Source organism: Mastigoproctus giganteus, chromosome 3 (genome assembly GCF_048544385.1).
Source record: "Mastigoproctus giganteus isolate SK-2022 chromosome 3, ASM4854438v1, whole genome shotgun sequence".
Classification (NCBI taxonomy): Eukaryota; Metazoa; Arthropoda; class Arachnida; order Uropygi; family Thelyphonidae; genus Mastigoproctus; species Mastigoproctus giganteus.
In genome coordinates this window covers 226,515,137-226,534,667 of record NC_143577.1, presented here as the reverse complement: position 1 = coordinate 226,534,667, position 19,531 = coordinate 226,515,137, and the positions used below count along the sequence as shown (strand labels likewise).

At 33.8% G+C, this 19,531-nt stretch overlaps 1 protein-coding gene across 1 annotated transcript in view; it reads left to right on the top strand.

Annotated features, from left to right (window-relative positions):
• LOC150088801 (neuronal acetylcholine receptor subunit alpha-7-like) overlaps positions 1 to 19,531 on the top strand; it is a 198,669-nt gene that overhangs the window by 158,535 nt on the left and 20,603 nt on the right. The window contains 2 exon segments of the mRNA XM_090369665.1: positions 10,611 to 10,655; positions 19,071 to 19,180. Of these exon segments, the coding sequence (XP_090225791.1) occupies positions 10,611 to 10,655; positions 19,071 to 19,180 (155 nt within the window).

Genomic DNA, 19,531 nt, shown 5'->3' with positions numbered 1-19,531 from the left:
TGAAGAAAACCACAAGATCTGTTTAATTGGATTCTTCAAAACAAAGCTTTGGTTGAAGTGCAAGAATTTCTCGGTGTAGTGAACAATAAGATACGATAAATATTCTTGAAAAGCAGTCTTATTTTTGATTAGTATTTAATCTGATTAGTGAAAGAAACGAACGAAAGATACGAATCCTTGCTTCTGACTTTCTCTAAATGGAAATCCTAGAAATAGAAATAAATAGATAAAACAGACTTACTGCAATCCAAGATGGAATTTTAACACTAATATAGAAGTATTGTACCACATTACGCCATTGAGATATGCATTGTCCAGTCAAAACATTATGACCACCTACCTAATAGAGGGTATGTCCTCCTCTTTCTGCCAATACTACCACCACACGGCGAGACATTGAATCTGTGAACGTTGTAGGAGGTATGTTGTATTGTACCATGTTGCCGGGATTGCGACCTGGTACAATACAACATACGCCAATCCAAATGCCTGTTCTGTGCATCCACGTAATCTAAAGATGTTCTATAGGATCCATATACGAAGAATGCGGCTGCCAAAGTAGCATCTGGAAGCTACTTTCGTTGAGCAGAACCACTCTTGAGCAATACCGGCAATGTGGTAGAACGCATTATCCTGCTGGAATATTCCTGTGCCATCCGAGAAGATAGTCACCATGAAGAGGTCAGCCACAATGGATAGGTAGTTTTTAGAATTCACAATGCAGTCAAGGATATGTGTGTTTCAAGAGATTCTCCGAAAAACATCTCCCATACCAAAACACTGCCTGTTTTTTTTGGACCAGGATATCGAAGTGATTCGTCTCCGCATCTTGATTCATTGGTCAATGGTCTAATGACGTCGATCCTCGCTGGATATGGGTGGCGTAATCATGGCTACTTGGGCCCTACTCCAGCAGTTCATACGAAGGAGAGTTCTTTGGATCGTGGTCTTGGAAACACCGTCTATTGGATCGCACAAGGCTGGACAGCCTACATTCACCACGACCATCGATGAGGCATGGACGTCTGCTGCTCTGCTCCACCTTTGGAACACCTTAACTACAGCACTAAGCGAACAGGCCACAAGGTTTTCTGAAGTCTGTCAGAGTACGTGCCTTATCCATGTCGATCAAGTACTTCTTTTGCACCTCATGACACGAACCTGCACATCATATTTATTCTCACCACGACACGTGTGCCACCAGGTGAGAAGGTAACAGCCGATTGCTGAAACACGGGGGTGATCATAATGTTTCGACTGGGCAGTGTATATTATTATAACAAAACACCTATCCATTTCATGGGATGGATTAATCTCCCTTACAAAAGTGATGGACATGCGTAGTTAGATGAAAACTTCATTCATTAATGACTGAGCGAATAGGAAGTGGAAAAGTGATAGGTAGTGAGTGACTTGAGTTCTTGTAGTTGAATGAGTAAGTCGAGTGATTAAGGAGTGGAACCATTGATCAAGGCCATAGCTGCCGGTCGCTCTCACTAAAACGATGTCGTGACAGTTATACTTAAAAAGACCAGATCCAAGTACGTACATCATCTCAAGTTTAAAAGTAAAAGATAAATCCAATTTGTGTTGCCAACCGTCCGGTTTCCAGTCGAATTTTTTTGCCTCAGGCGTTTAGCAAGAGGTAGTTTCTGTTGTTGTAGTACGCTTTTAGGAGCATCGGCGACTAAGGTCATTTTGCTCCTTGTTCACTGTTGATGATTTTCTGATTGAAAAGCCTGGTTGCAGCAATGCAGAAGACTTTCTTCAGTCCGAATCCCAACGTTCTAATTCACCACAGATACTCTTTTGTGTCGAAAACAGCTCTGTGATCTCCATGGTTTGCGACTCATCTGTGACTCACCCTTCTCCTGTGCATTTAATTTGCTAATCACCTTCTTACGCGTTGCACCTGTACCACAGAATGTAGTGTCATTATCTGTCGGTACTAATTTTGCAGCACGTTGAGAATAGTTGACTCAGTGTGATGTTTAATACATTTGTCCAATATGACATTGCACTATTAGACCCTCTTTGAAATTCGGAAAGTTTACTCAACTGTAAAAATTAAAAATGTTTGCGATAGTAACATTCTTAATTCAATACGATACTTTTTTGTACGTTAAGGTCTTTTAATTTTCATATTGAACAAAGGAAAAAAAAGAAATCTTCTCTTTTGAAAATGATGTAGTTGATGAATCATTATTTTAAAGATGGATGAGGTCACCTACAATACATAGTTCCTTTTTTTAATAAAGTGCATTCCATTCATTTGTAGACCACTTAAATACTCATTTATATGAAAATACGTTAATATAAATGCGCAGGATTTGACTATTTATCACTTCATTTCGATTCAGTAAAAAATAATAGTAGCAATAGATTGATTATGTTGTTCAACATTTAGGCCGCATTTTCAAGTCTCTGTCTCTCTTAATAAATCTCATTCTTAAGACACTGCCTTGCCCTCCCCTGACAAAGAAGTTCCAGAAAACCGATAACTACAAAAAGGCTGATTACAGAGGTAAAAAGTTTCTACTAATTTGCATAATTGTAACGCCAAAAAATAATCATTCTAAAATAACGAAAATTGTTCCCACGTGGTTTCTTAGAAAACAATTTCTTCGATCTCAGTTAAAATGGAAAATCTTCACTCATTCATTTCTTTTAAGTATTTGGTTCTCATAGGAATTAAAATCTCTAATGGAAAAACAACGAAAAATGCATAGTCGGTTTAAGATAAGTAAGGAAATATGCCTTACTTATCTTTCCTCTTAAATGTTTCCTCTCAACCACATTGATACACTAAGAGTATTCGAAACCAACCAAGCAGAATTGTCGAGCACAATCCACAGTATGAAAAAGGACTTCACACGAGGTCCGAATGGAACCCCTACTGTTTTATGGAAAAAATGTGGAACAACACATTACTTCACTTAATAAAATTGGTATTTGAGAGTGGAATCTATCCAGCTCAACTAAAAAAGGCTTTTGTTACCCCTATTTATAAAAAAGGAGACCCATCCTCACCCAACAACTACAGAACAGTTTATCAATTAAATACACTCTCTAAGATAATTGGATCCATTGTAATGAAGCAGCTATTCAAATTTATGAAACTTAATCTGTCGTTCTCACGGATTTATCAAGGATCTTTTCACCTGCACAGATATGATTTGTTTGTCTTGAAGAAGGAGAACAAGTCGACTCCATCTTCCTTGACTTAAGCAAAGTCTTCGACAAGGTAGTTCATGAGAGACTAATTAATAAACTGGATCATTATGGTCTCAGAGGACAGGCACTCAACTGGATTGCAAACTACTTGGAAGGTAGAGAAATGTCGGTGGCATTTAAAGGCAAAATCTCATATCCTTTTAAACCTGACATTGGTGTCCCACAGGGCTGATCCTTAGGCCCACTGTTATTTCTTATCTACATCAACAACCTGTCAAGTACCCTTGGAGACTACCAAATTTAGGTATCTTTATTAAAGAATCACTTTCCTTTGATGTTCATGTCTCAAATATTGTGAAGGCAGCTAGCAAAAAACTAGACTTTCTTAAAAGAATTAACCGAGACTTTAATCAATTGCACTTTTCATCTTTCTCTACAAAATCTATGTTACCCAGTCCTAGAATTTGCCTCACAGGTCTGAACCTTAAATTGACTCTTCTTACCAGTTCTAAAACTCTGATTCTGTAATGTGTGTGAAGGAATACCAGTGTTCAACCTTTCTTCTTCCTGTTCTCTTCAGTCTGACTGATCCGTTCTCTTTTATTTATTTAGTTTTATTTTTATCTGTAGATTTAAATTTACTGTCCTATTCTTTTTATGTACATTTACTTTTCTCTTTACATTGGAAATTTATACTCCAAATATCAAAATCAAAATATATCTGATTCATTTCTTAGATAGAGGTAAGAAAGAGAGATCTAATTCATAGAGAAAATAAATGCAGCTCAGCCGAATTTAAGTTAGAGAGGCACATAACTTGCATTTTATGAAATGATCTACCTTGAGTTCGATTTTATATCTTATTTTCGCAGCTTGCTTTATGTCACGAGATATCAAGCACGAAAATGTGCTTTGGTTGGAAATTTTCTCTTTATAAACTACGCTGCTGATATTTGGCCGGAAGTGACAAATCGTTACAAGCATTTATCGGGCTAATAGGATCAAAGACATAAAAGCAATATGGAGCCAATTGGGACTATTTATATGGCTTATCGATGAAGTAGTCAATCCATGCTGGAGAGAAAACAAGACAAAATGCTATTGCCAAAGAAGGATGTGCACAGTAGCCCATATTCCTCTGACGACCTGTCTGTTTTTATCCAATTTTAAAAGCAGCAGCTGAACAAACTGTGATAAATAAAGAGTGACCGATAGTAATAAATATTGCTGTTATATCGTATCGACAGTACACAATATACTGCATGAAAGCAGCAGTTTGATTTGTTTAAAAAAAGTAGAAGGTTTTGGCATAATTTGGAAGGTTTTTGCCTTTAGCCAGCGGGTGGTTGGTGGGTGGAACAGACTTCCATCCCTTGTCGTGGAAGTTGATAGCCTAAATAAGTTTAAGGCTCAGATGGACAGGTATTTCGAACGAACAGAAGGGTGATAGCCTAAATAAGTTTAAGGCTCAGCTGGACAGGTATTTCGAACGAACAGAGGGGTGAAGTGGAAGTGGTTATTTTTATTTATTTATGTTACTTTTTTTTTTTTTTTTTTTTTTTTTTTTGGCTGATGCTGCATAAGCTTGCTTTCTTGCATCAAATGCCTCTACTAAATAAAAAAAAAAATAAATAAATAAAATAATTTTCGAGTAAAGAAAGACTTTGAATAGAAGGAATTATTAATGCCTGCTATTCGAATTATCCGAATTCGACTGAACACACAATTCGAATAGAAGAACCATTAATATCTTCTGTTCGAATTGAACAGAAATCAAACTAGAGTAGAAAGAATTATAATTAATATTATCTATTCGAATTATCCGAATTCAAGTTCGAGTAAAGAGAGAGAATTCGAATAGAAAGAATCTTCTATTTCGTGACTTGTTGAAGGGGCTGACTAAACGATCTCAGGTCACCTATTACGAGTTTTTCATCCACAGTTGTCCCTTGAGCAAACACTTGTACAGCCGTAACACAAAATTGTCCAATATGGTAGCTTAAACCCAACAAACGACCAACCCTCATTAGTCCCAACTTAATTCCTCATTTAATGAGGAGCTCCCAAATATGTTTTAAGCGGTTTTCGCTCGTAGACCATAACAGAGAGAGAATTCTAATCTCTTTTCATGTAATATATGGTGGCTGGTTTCTGACTGAGTCCGTTAACATCTAGCATTACAGTTTCGGCTTGTATGGAAGGGCTAAATTATAGCCAAGTGAACTAAAGCTGGTTGACTACAAGGCTAATCGCCGAAGTGTATTGTTGGAGTATCATAAATTATGCAAATTCTGCTACGTGGCAATTCTATATAGGAGCTCAGTAAACGAGAATTTGAAATTCACTAAACAAACTCCAAACTTGCTTATGAATTCATTAGCAAATAAACGATATGGGTTGTATAAATTTCATGTGGCAACGAAAACTACGCCTAGGACCTACTGGGTTTAGGGACGTACATAGGGGAATGTGCATTCCGATACGCATTACACTGCGCATATTTTGGAGTATGATTTGTTGAACAGAATTTATCTATAAGATACGAAGAGAAAGATTAAACTTTGTTGTTTTTAAATTGAAAATATTGTTTATGTATTATTTTTTTTTTAATTTTGACTTATTTTAATAAATCTGTCCTCTTTGAGTTTAGGAAGAATTGAAATCAAGTAAGTTATCTTTGCCCCATTGGAGAATTACCTGGAGATCACCATTTAAGGAATTTGTAGTGGATATTCGAGAAGTTGAAGTTTGTGCAGGATAAGGTTTCTCAAACTGGAAAGTGAAACGCAATGCGCTCTCATCAGCAAACTATGGATGGGATTTCCAATCAGTGGAAAAAAGTCATTAACATACAAAAGGAAAGGGCAGGAGAAAGAACGGAACCTTGGAGAACACTAGCATTAGTGGAGAATTTGGAAGATAAAAGTAGTCAACCATCATTTTGAGCGGCCAAATTTGAAAACTGGCTATCCAGTTCCAGGAACAGTGGGAAATCCATAAGATTGGGAGCTTGTTCAGAAAACCTTTATGCCATAAACGATTACGTCTTGGAAATGTCGAGAGTTCCATGGAACTCTTATATCGAATTTGTCCAAAGATCTTTCAGTTTGGAAATCTTATTTTAAATAGGACATAGATCTATTGGAAGCAACAGGACTAGTTTAGAGCACAAAATGATATTCTTACCAAGAATGAGGGATTCTGTAAACTACAAGCTTTAGAAATTAGGCATCTGCGTGTTGATTTAATTGAGGTATCCAAGGCTTTCAAAGAGTTAAGAAAACTAATTGCTGATGGTACCTGTACTCTCTCTCAGATCACACAAACAAGGGATCATAAATTAATATTGAGAAATGATAGTTGCATGATAGATGCACGGAAGTTTTCATTCAGCCACAGAATAATTGAGTTTTGAAATAAAATTCTTCCTGGTCTGATGGAAGCAGATGTTTTGAATACATGTGAAGAAGGTTTGGATAAATTATTACATGGAACTGGCAAATGAAGTGGATTTCTTTTTTGTCTGGTGTTGCTTCCATATACTGTGTTCTCACGATTAATACTAATACTAGCATAAGCCAATATATCCCTAGTGGTTCGACACTGATGGAATCCATATTGGCGATTATTGATCAGATGGAAGGTGTCGAACTATTTTAAGAATTAGGATGTCGGATTTCTCCGTTACTCTTGGAAAACGCGAGTTGTTGTAGAGTTTATAGGCCCAGGGTCTCACAAAAGTGTACTCATAGGTAAAAATAAAATCAGCTTAATCATGTTAACTATTGAGATGCTCAAATCTGTCCGCTTTCTTTATTGTTAATCGGTTTTAAGGAGCATCAGCGACTAAGGCCATGTTGCGGTTTGAGGTCAATTTTCTGTTTGCTAGACGAAAAACCCGAGTTTCCGGGAGAAAAAAACGATTCAACCCTCGCCTGAGACCGAATAACTCAGCCACGTTGTGAAAAAGACCCATAAAAATTCCTCCCGTCATCGACGGGATTCGAATTCAGGTCTTTTCCACCGGGTGTGGGGAGGACGACGATTCTATCAACTGTGCTACCCACGAGGGTCTGCTTTCGTAGATTGCTGACTATTTGCTGAAATACATTGTCTGCGCCTGAGTTTCTCTAGAGGATAATCGTGAACATAGGGTTCTAAAACTTGTTTGAGCATACGCAAGTAATTTCCATCTGTAACATTTCCCTCAAAAAGTAAGGTCTTTCCAACTTGCAATCATGGATGGCACAACAAACTACAACCTTAGGATTAGCTTGTGAGTGGTCTTCGACCATCCAATTGGGGTTGATATCATTCCAATATCCACAATTATGCCATTAACAAAACCATTCAGCTAAAAGCAGACCTCATCATCTAATAACAAAGTGGGGTACACACGTAAGAAGTGTAATACCTACTCACAAAATTCTACCCGTCTGTCGGTGTCATCTTCATGTAATTCCTAAAACAATTGTGATTCCTAAAAAATTTGTGTCGTTTCAAAATCCTTGCAGCAGACATTCGGCTAATACCAACTTCTTGGCCAAGTTTCCTCAAAGATTTTTGGGGACTCCTGTTAAGTGGTTTCAAGAGTAATAGCAGAGGTTTCATCACCTATGGATGTCCGAGGACGGCCACTAAGTGGATTGTCGAAAACACTACCAGTCGGTTTTACACGGTCAAGTAATTTACCAACAAATCACTGACATGGTTTGTTTTTATCATAATGCCTTTGATGAAATATATCTCGCAGCTTTTGCCAGTTACATGCATGAGCACCAGTTCTGTCTTCTTTTGTGGTGTATAGTCACTTATTTTACAATATCTACAAAATAAAATTAAAATATAATAATATTTATTAATGATATCAATAATAATGTAATATACCTTATGAGTACAGACTTTTGTGATACCAGTCTGTAATTATTGGAAGCTGTTTATTTTAAGAAGAAATTTAACCACACCAAGCTCCAGGAGCACTATTGTAGTCAGGGGACGTGCAAGGAACAAATTCGACAGATATATATCAGAAATGTGCTGTACAGTAATATAATATTATTAATATTACTGATTTATATAAACAAATATCCGACTGCATACAAAACTTTTCTAAGATTCTTACTAAAAAGCTTGCACTCTAATTAACCAGTTTTCTGGAAATTCGTCTTTCAAGATTGAAACGTATTTTCTTACTGCTTCTAGAAATCTTCTTCTAAAAATATCTGTTTTCTTCATATTTTATGCGATGTCAATTTAAATTTCTGGTACGAACTCTCAATGAAGTTTAGGCTGCTGTTTAGAACGCAACGGAATTCGCTTACTTTTAACCGGTTCCTCGAACAAACAAGTCACCAATAATATATTTATAAACATAAACATGTTTGTAAATATTTAAGTAGCATGACCAAACAGAGAATGGAAAACTGTTTCATAATTCATGGCTCTAAGCAACTCCACTTCGTAGATGTATATTAGCAAACCTTGGTGCTTTATTGGAATAGTCGCTCTTAGAAATTCAGGATTAGATTCAAAAATAAATGGTGTTCTCCTGATGCAATCAATTCTCGAAACAAAGTCGAGCTATTTGAATTAAATTCGAAAAATTCTAAACGAATAATAAATAAAAAAAGGGAAAATCGAATGACCGGTGTTTATTATGAAACTCTTAGGCAAAGAAGTTATAATTCATAAGTTAGATTCCAATGTTTTACCTTACAATTTCTAATAATCGATTTTTTTTGTTACATTTAGAGCATGAATGGTATTCAAATATGAGTTGAAAAACTAAGCCTAGATAACACGCGCATGCGCTTCAGCTGAAAATGTTCGAAATGTATTGTGGGTAAACGAATTACAAGTCTGTAAATGCATTATTCATTGAAACGAGACGAATTTTTAATTATAATTATTTTTAAAATTATATTTCCTTTATAAAACAAAAGAAAATTTTTAAAAAATACGTTTCTTGTTGCATTTGCTTTTTATAAGAAGTTGATTATAAACCAGATCACTCGCGCATGCGTGGTTCTTTCACAGTGGATGTGTTTTTGGGATAAATGAAAATTTCTGTTTAAAATGTATATGTTATTGTACAATTTATAAAATCTATAAAATTATTTTGTAGTTGAATTACTTTGTATTTTAAATAACTTTGTATATTACAGCTATGTTCGTTTTTATTTATTAACGTTTTGGTAATACTACAGCTACTTTCCATAGAAGAAACTGAAAAGAATTTGTATTCTCTTTCGATTATTATAAATTACCGTATATTATTGAGTATAAGTCGATCTTTGGAACACTAAAAAATCGTCTAAAATTTTAAGGTTCATTTATACAACGAGTATAAAATCCTATGCTTTAAATAGAGGCACATGTTTGTATTAGAAACTGATATCATTTTAGATGGATCGTGCAAATAATATTCAAATACCAAAAATATGTAAATATGGGAATTTAATTATTCAAATATCAGTTGCACTAAGAATTAACATCTGGAATATTGCTGTAATACTTCCGATACGTTAGCTAATTATTACTTTTAATAATTATATTGTTTGTAAAATATTCATTTAAATCATATAAACTATTTGAATTTCTATATATATCAGCATTTGACGAAGATTTCAATGTACCACCGAAACATCCAGTAAAATATGAACATTTAATTACGAATAATAATTAGTATAGTTAACAATTTGACTACACAATAAAATGTACAATGCAGGATTGACCCCCTTAACTTTTTTTTTTGCTGATTTGGAAGTACAGTATAATTTTCATGATCGTTTCGTTATAAATTCTGTCCTTGAACAGAGTTTCGCAATATAACTGTCATCATAAAACTGAGCATTAAGCAAAGCCAGCAACATTTCTTTCTAAACTTTATTCAAAAAATTGCGAATGCTTCGGTTGTACAATGACCTAAAATAAATTCAGTACAGTCAATGACAAAATATTTTGCGTCGTTGAAGAGCAATCATTCTCACGATATGTGTGTTGCTGTAAGTTTTTTCAGGTGTTTTCTACTCTAGGAATTATTTTTTTGCTTATAGTTGATCGTCTTGATTTTGATAGATAAACAAACTCATTCATTTTTTATTCGCTTTTTTTTTTGTTTTTTTCGTTAACTTTTCAGGCGGATATATAACTGAAAATGTGCTTTGTCACAGGTTAGAACAAAAAAATGAATGTCAGTTCTGTTTTGACATTTTTTCTTTTTTTCACATAAATGCCTTTTTGTTTTTCTCCTTAGGATGAAAAGAATCAAATTATTACTACAAACGTTTGGTTAAATCTGGTAAGTCCTCACTTGTAGTGGGACGCGAATATTTTCTCATCTTCGTCCTTCCTTTTTCAGGCCTAAACAATCCCCCCCTTTGTGTATGTACCCCTCAGTGATGTGCCTTTTTTTGCTTTTTGTTTCTCTTTTATAGGATGAAAAGAATCAGCTAATTGTAACAAATATCTGGTTAAAATTGGTAAGTGTTAAGCCTAATTAAAAAGCTAAATTTTTAGAGGATAAAATTTATCCTCTAACCGAGACTTATTTAATTTTTTTTTCCTCTGGTTTCTTGCACGAAAAGCATGCTCTCTTTAATTTCTTCTCTGACGTCATCTTCCACCTTTGACACCTGAACTTTTTTATACGCATGATACAAGCATTGAGCACATGCATGATTGCATCTTCTAAAATGTTCTAAACCTTGTCTTAAAAAATCTAAAACTCTAAAACCTTTGTTCTAATTGGAAAGTTTTGCGTGTTCACCTTTCTAAATATTTAAATAAAACTCTGTTTGATGTTCATTTACTATCAGTATCCCATTTATTGTATTTTTGCATATATTCTCTTTCAATCTTTGTTTTGCACATATATTTTGTTTTCTTATAATATTCGTAATATGGAAAAGTTTATAGAATTATAATGAATGGATTTAGAGTTGGGAAGAATGCATTTCATTAATAAAATACAAGAAATTTGATATTGGGATGAAATTCCTGTGATGTATGATTGTATAAAAACGGAAGAAGCCGTGAAAAGTATAACTTAAGATAAGAGGGGATAATGATTGATGAAATCGATAGGTTTCATTTACGAGTAAGAATAGTAATGGCGATTTAGACGAACGCTGATTAAAATGGGCATCTCTGAGATTGGAACCAGGTTCTCACATGTTGGTGGAAACAGTTAGTATGGATTTCAGATGCATTTGCTCAATTATTTTCGAGTATGCATGATTTTTTAAAGTGGTAATTGAGAAGAGAAAAAAATACGAAACGATGTGATAATATATTGCTAATTATCTACTCGTACACTACTTCAGATTACTTTTAAAAACACACTCTGGCTAATAAGACGCCGCGAGATTATTCACTATTGACCCTCTGACTTGGACCGAGGCCTTCAAAATGTGCTGTGAATACAGATCGAATATAGAAATGGCGCCTCACAACTCCCTACTTGAAGCCCATATTATTACTATAAGATTTATAAACTATTTATTCCGTTTTATTATTCCATTTGCATTCTGCATATTTTGTCATTATTCTTCTATAAACATATTTTTATTATTATTATTTTTGAATGTATGTGCAAATAACCAAGGTAAGTTACAATATTTTTCTTTACATTTAATATTATTTACAAGTAATTCCAATTATAATAACGTTTAATTACTAAAGATAATTTTAATCATTGTATAACCATTTCTTTTCAACATTTACGATATTTAATATACCTAATAATAATAATAATGATAATAATTTAATACATCAGTAATGTATTTCATTAATATATTGATATCAGTGATATTAAAATTAAATTTATTTCTGCAAAAATGAACTTTATTGGTATTAAAATTATTTTTAATAATCTGTGATGATTCTAAAAAAATATACATTTAATGTTATTCCATAAAATGATCCATATTTAAAAAAACAATCAATACTTGATTACAGTTTTCGACATTACTGAAAAGTCTGAACAGAAATTTCATTTAAATAAATTAATGTTTATGACGATGTTTTGAAATTCAGTTTTTATTTTAAAAATTAATAAACAGATTTGTCCATTTGTAATGTAGCGTCCTTGTTGGGTTAAAAATATCAAATCGATGTTATAATCTTTTTAAAAAAATAATAAATAATAATAATAATAATAAATACTAAGGCAACGAGGATAACCGCATTTTTAAAGATCTATGTTTTGAAACAGCTGTGTAAATTGGATTAGCGAACGAATTCAATAAATATTTTAACAATTTTCAGTAATCTTTTCAAATAAACTTTAATTTAACTCAGATATGTGCTTAAAAAGTTCTCATCAGCCTCAGTTTTCAAATATTGTCGATTAATGATCGAAAACAGACGTGTCGTTAAAGCTTCATTTCCTAAATTCCCATTTAGACTTTTTTTGTTGAAAACTTGAGAGCAGTCTTTGATGAACATGGTGAAAAGTTTCACCAAGATTTTTCTCAAATGGAAAAAAAACAAACCAGGGAAAATGGAGTCCAAATATGTTGGCAGACTATGTTGGAATCTTGTACGTGGACCAATGGACGATTATAAAAAGCAAAAAACGACAAAAGAAATGTTTTATTATCAGATAAACATTTCTGTAAATAGAATAAGGTTAATAGACCCATTAGTCAATATTTAGTACAAAATCGGTGGGTGTTACAGCAACATGGCTACCATATTTGAATTCAGCAACATCAAATCTACAAAAATCATCCTGAATTTTAACAGGAAGTGAAAAAAATTTTCTTTTGCTGACCATATAATCACAATCAAAATAACTACATTTTTCAGAACCAGAATTAAGCTCATTGCAACTTTTAATAATATTTAATTAATAATATAATATTTTATTAATATAAAAATTAATAATATAAGATTAATAATTAATCTTTCAGTTATTTACTGACATATTTATTCATACATACTAATAAAGAGTGTACTGATGATGTTTATTTTTCTCGTCAGAGATTTTTGAAAAAGTAACTTTATAAATGCACTATAATTCGTATACAGTTATTTTAAAACAGTTTCAATACTAATAATATTCATAGATCTTAACAAGAGCCAAAAAAGCAGGATTAAGTTAACAAAAAATAAATCCTGTATTGTACGATTGCCAGCCAATCAGAATTGTAGAAATCGGATCGATTCTATGAGTATTAAAACAAATTACAGTTAATTGGAAACAGCCATTAATTTTCTTATTTAGAAATGTCAACGATGAAAAATTAAGAATGTTATTTAATATTACTAAAGTTTAAAATGCGCTTCAACGTCCCAAAAAACAAACTAATCAGGAACCCTTTCTTATTATTACTAAAAATACATTAACAGGAATAAAGTTGCCATCTTCTTGGGATCAGTTTTTCTCTGATAATAAACTCTTGGAGTTTTTGATATAAAAGGTACCATCTTTCACTTTTAAAGAGAAAATAACTCTCCATCTCTCTAATTAAGGTCAGAGTGTGACGTAGTTTGGAGACCAAGCAAATGAAACTCTTCAAGAAACTGATTCTTTAGCTCATTTTGCCATTCTTCTTTTTCAAGTACAAGGTGCAAAGAAAGTGTTTGATCAAGCTCGTTAGTTCATATTCTGAAGGAAAAAATCGGCAAATTTATAATTTAATATAAACTTCAGCGTGAGAAGAAAAGCTTTTGATTGTATATGAGTTTGTGATGTCGCTGTGGGATTACATGCGGTATGAATCTGATTACGTCTTCACCTTTTTTGGACATTTTGTTTCCTCCTTGAATACACAAAAACTGCAAAGATATCTTTGTCGCTTTGGTACCCCTAATAAAGGAGCTGGATTACTTCTCGATTTTTCTTTTAAAACCACTGATTGGATTATCGTATAATTGGTGTTAAACAAAGGTCATTTATTAACAGGATACAGTTGTGTTTAAGAAACTTTTCTTAAAATATTTGCAGTAGTTCGTGAATATTATTTCTGTATTTTTGAAGAATTACAAAAAGATAATAATGAAAGTTTCTTCGTGACTGGTTCTCTTAGAAAAAAATCGCTCAAGAGATGATCATATCTTCATTCATTATCTCTTTACTTTTCTTAAAAGAGGGGGGTTGGAAAGGCCTTTGTTTTCACGGTTTTTGTAAACTCTGATTTCATACAGAAAATGAGAGCTTCATCCACCACTTTTGACATTAATGGAGACTACGGTTTAAATATGATGACAAATGTTCATCTATTTTCTTCTTTTGCCCCCATTCTATTTGAAGGTTGATGGCGAAAGTTTAAAATTTTGACAGATCTTTCATTAAAAGAAAGTTAAACAAAAGGAAATGTAAAAAAAGAAAAAAGTAAACTCCATTTAGATGAAATATGTTCGTGTTAACTAATGCGAAGTTTATAGCTACGAATTTAAGAAGTAGGTTGATGCTTTTAAAATAACTCTTTAGAAACAACTATGCGATTTCTTATTGAATTACCACCATATTATAAACTCTGCAATAAATGGAATTAAATTTTAAAAATATGCTTCCAATACAGAATATTAAATTATACTTATAATTTTTAATATTAATTGAAATAAATTATTTTTAATGCTTAAATAAAACACTAACAGTATACAACTTCCAGGATATTTTCATTAACGATCCATTTGAACTTATTGGACAATATCAATCGCAATTTAAAGAGAGAGCTGATGGTCGGCGTTATATTGAACAAGATTTCAATGACTTCGTGTCACCTTTGCTTTTCTGTCAGGTTCCACTTCTGATTATTGCCCAATTTCTGGTGGTATTTTCATGTCGGCTTGATATCTGTGTTAATAGAAGGACAAGGACACAAACGATATTTCTGGGACATGACTGGATGTTCTTATACTGTAGTATATCACTGTCATCCTCACTTTATTCTATCCTTGGCTCAATTTCAACTCTCCATCGTTCAGCATAGCTATGACTATACATCAATGTCATCCTTGTGTCACACCATACAATCAATCTAATGTCACATAGATGTTCCGGTCGGATGAAAGTGTCATTTATCACCCGTCTCTAGCATCGGTAGATACTTTAAGAATATGTGTGAAGAAATAATAATTTCTAACACGTGATGAGTCATATAAAAGTATACTGATAAAGTAGAAGAGCTCGTGTTACCATTCCCCCTACAGTGACTTTAAAATAACTCTTAGAACTTAACTGGTATCACCAGTGCATACACTAACCATAGTCAAAGATTTCCTTACGGTTTACCAACTTTTATGACTCCACTTAATCTTGAACTCAAATCAAAAACCTGTAATCAAATCATATAGGACGTTAGGAAAGCTAAGGGTGATTACGAGAAGTCTCTGACAAAGAATTCCAAGAAATAGCAAAGACTTCTTTACTTATATGGCTGACAAGTAGCAATTGGAATTGAACATCGAGCAATAGTCCCAGATTAACGTACTCATTGTGTGGTACGTCACTCAGAGCACTGTAAAATTAAAAAGACCTGTGGGTAATTGTGCAGTCAGATATGAAGTTCTTTGAGCAGTGCAGTCAGGTGGTCAGGGGAATTCATGGGGTTTTGTCAATGTTATACAGGAATTTTGCTTGCAAGAATAAGGAGGTAATCATCCCGTTGTATAACGCACTGGCTATTACACATCTGGAGGACTGAAAACTGGTCTGTTCGCCTTATTTCAGGAAGGACGTGGATCTGTTGTAACTGGTGCAGAGAAGAGCAGCAAGATTATTGAGAGGAGGAAATGGGTGCACGAAAGGCTTTAATAGGAAAGTTTTCAGTTATGCAAATTGCAGCGTCCGGTGACTAGGCACCTGCGAGGAGATATGATTGAAGTGTTTAAGGCCTTGAATGGATTGAGTAAGTTCAATGCTGACGGAATCATTCCTCTTGCTTAGACTACACACATGCGGGGCCATAAATTCAAATTGAGGAAGGAGGGTTTCAGGTCTAATGTGAGAAAATTTGCCTTCAGCCAGAGGGTGGTTGATTGTTATTCCAATCCGGTGTTGTAGAGGTGGGCAGTTTGGGTAAATTCAAGGAAAAACTAGATAAACGTTTAGAAGGGCGAAGAGGTGTAATGGGGAACTGTTAGCCTTTTTGCTGCTGTTGTATAAGTTTGCTTTCTTTCATCATTTACCAGTAATAACAATAATAATAATGCACACAATATATCAGATAAGACATCAAATATGACTAATCGCAATAATCCCCACAGGGTGATGGCCACCATCATTAGAAAAAACGACAACTCGTGCTGTCAGATTGGTCCGGTTGGTGGTGTGCTCTCTTAACCCTGTAGTGGTAGAAGACCACTACAGAGTTAAGAAAGGAAGGAATCTCACTGGACTTGTGAGGCTTCTCTGGAAAATAATGAGTCTGCTATAACTGTTGGTTGACTCGTGGTGAAGACAAATTGCTCTTCTGTGAGCATAAAGACCATTGCATTAACGCCACAAAACTTGTAATTGTGTTTGTTGGTAATTCAAGTTTTACTTGCTTTTGTACTATCTGTACTTATTTAATAAATAGAAGATTAACCGTTTGGACTGTCATTTAAAAAAAAATGTAAAACAGAGAGAAATCGATGTTTGGATAATGGAACATAATACATAAACGTTCTGCCACCCCTCAGAGAAGTACAGTATTTATAAAGTGCTGTATTTTTGATAATTCCCAATTTTTGAATGATGGATTAATTAAGAGTGCTCTTCACCGAAAAATTATGAAGGATAGAAAATTTAAGCTACATAAATAACATAATTAAATAAAATAATAATTTTTTTCATTGGAAATGTTCAAAATATTAAATTAATAATCTGAATTTTTAGAATACGAAACTACTTCTACAACAGAAAAGCTTTATTTCGAATCTTTCAATAATGATTATTAAGTGACAATGAGGAGTACGCATTCTCTCAGTTAATCATTAACATTTCTACGAACGGTACTTTTATTTTCTAATATTAAATCGAACCACAAAGCGCTTTAACATCGAAAGAAAAATCTCTGAAGACCTAACTTGAAAAAAATACTGAAGAACGAGCAATCGATGAGGTAATGGCGACCCATAAAAGTGTTTGGATTCCGATAATGAACCTGGAGTCATAAGTCATGAAGGTAATTTTTAGAATTTCTACACCGAATGCTTTTGGAAAAGCAAACGTTTACCGAAACTTATTGGTTTGAGAGGTAGTAGCATAACTCATGTACACTGACTTAAAGAGATATTTTTAGAGTATAAAACTAACGTTCAAGATCAAAGCAGTGTACTTTCTGATAGCTATTTATGAGACTCGAGTCCGATGATAAATGAAAGGCACATATTGAAATCTGAGAACACATTTGAGGTGTTTAAGAGATTCTGTGAAACATAAAGCCCAAAGTAAGAAAACATGGGTGCTTATGTTTATATTTAGAGTTTACCACTGCGTTCAAATTTTACTCTTCTCTCTCTCTCACCGGTTGATGCATTCCGGGCACCAAATTTAGAATTTCACTGAAAGAAATACCCAGAATTCCGAATTAAAGACGATGAAAGGCGAATTATAGCCGAACTCTTCCGATAGATATCGATAAATTCCATATCAGTCTTAACATTAATTTTAAATTTATTCTCGGTATTTATTAGTATAAAATAGCGTCGAAACCCTGATTTTAAATCCTTCGGGTAACCCTCCCCCCACTCTTCCAAGCACAAAGATACTAAAGTAGGTAATAAATAGATAAGTAATAATAATAAGCAATATGAAGTAATACAAAAGTATTTACAATCTCCATGTGTTGCAATTTTGTCAGGGTGGCTGGAATCATAACAGTCCCTTACTAAAACATCAACGATCCGCTCCTGTAGAGTGACACCATACAAGATTCCAATCAAAACGTTCTAACTCTTTATTTATTACAAAAGGAGCGGTGGAGGTAGAGGGCTAAGATGATGAGGTAAGGGAAGACCAAATTACTGATTCAAACTGTGTTTTAGATCTCTGTTACAATCGTAATGGTTGCAAAACGATATGGGTGCACCACTTTTTGTGCACCCAATATCTTTTAAGTAAGGCTGTTTTATCAGTGGAGAAAACGTTTCCTAAATGATCGAGAATCTGTTGAAGATGATCGTTCAGACAGCCTTTTTCACTTCAAGTAGTGATGAAATGGTTGTTGAAACGCGTGAAGGACTTCGTTCAGTTCGCTGATTACCCATCCGGGAAATTGCAGATGAATTGGAAATATATGGATCGTGCCAAGAGATTTTGATAGAAAATCTTCGCATGCGTTTAATGTCAGCAAAATTTGTTCTAAGATTGCTGAATGATGGCCAAATGGTTCACAGTCGAAAAGAGTGCGAGGAGTTGAAAAGGAGAGTTAAAATGGACCCTAATTTCATTATGGGCGTGTGCGCTGGAGGGGGTTCGAGCCCCCTTGTTAAAATGATAAAATTTAACAGATTATTTTAACCGGGTATGAGCCTTAACTAAAGTTCTTCTCTAGTGAATCCTTTAAAAATTGGCAAAGCACTCCAGATGTACCTCTGAAATAGATGGTGTCATTTTTAATTCTTTTCACAGTTTCACGTACACTTCAAACAGATATTCCATCATCACTAGTTTTAATTAAATACAATTCTATTGCAAACTGCTGGCTATCTGCATTCGTACAGTTTCTATTGTTTGAGATGTGGACAGATTGACCCTGGACCATGGTCTTCATGGAGGTGAGAGGGCCCGACTTAGTTCAAAATAAAAAAGATATGACAATCGTCCCCAGTGCACACTGGCCCGAATCCAGCAATGGATTTTGGTCAAATATGTAACTGAGATGTGGTATGTTTTCTATTTTTAAAGAGATATTTGTTTCAGATATTATGTGTTCTGTTGATATCAGGTTCTTGTCATCTAGGAGTGGGTGGACGTTAATCTACGGTGGAATATTTCTGAATATGGTGGTGTAAAGGATTTAAGAATTCCTCCGCACAAGATTTGGAAACCGGACGTCTTAATGTACAACAGGTAAAATATGTATAAAAATAAGTATCAGGTATTGTGTGTGCGTGTGTGTGTTTTAAGAAATTCGTGCGAACTAGTTGTAATATAAATAAAACTTTCTAATTCAGATCATTGTAATTAAATTAATTAACAACTAAACTGATCCTCTTTTGTGTTTATAATGAATTTTAATTATTTATATTAAATCTTAATGACAAACTTTTATAAAAATTCAATTTTATGAGTCACTCAAAATGTTTTTTCTTTAAAAAAAATTATTTTAAAATACAGAAAACTGTATTTGGCTAGTTGGCCTCATTTTTCTGGTTATAAACGTATAACTAAACCTTTTCAGTGACTCTTGTAGTAACAAAG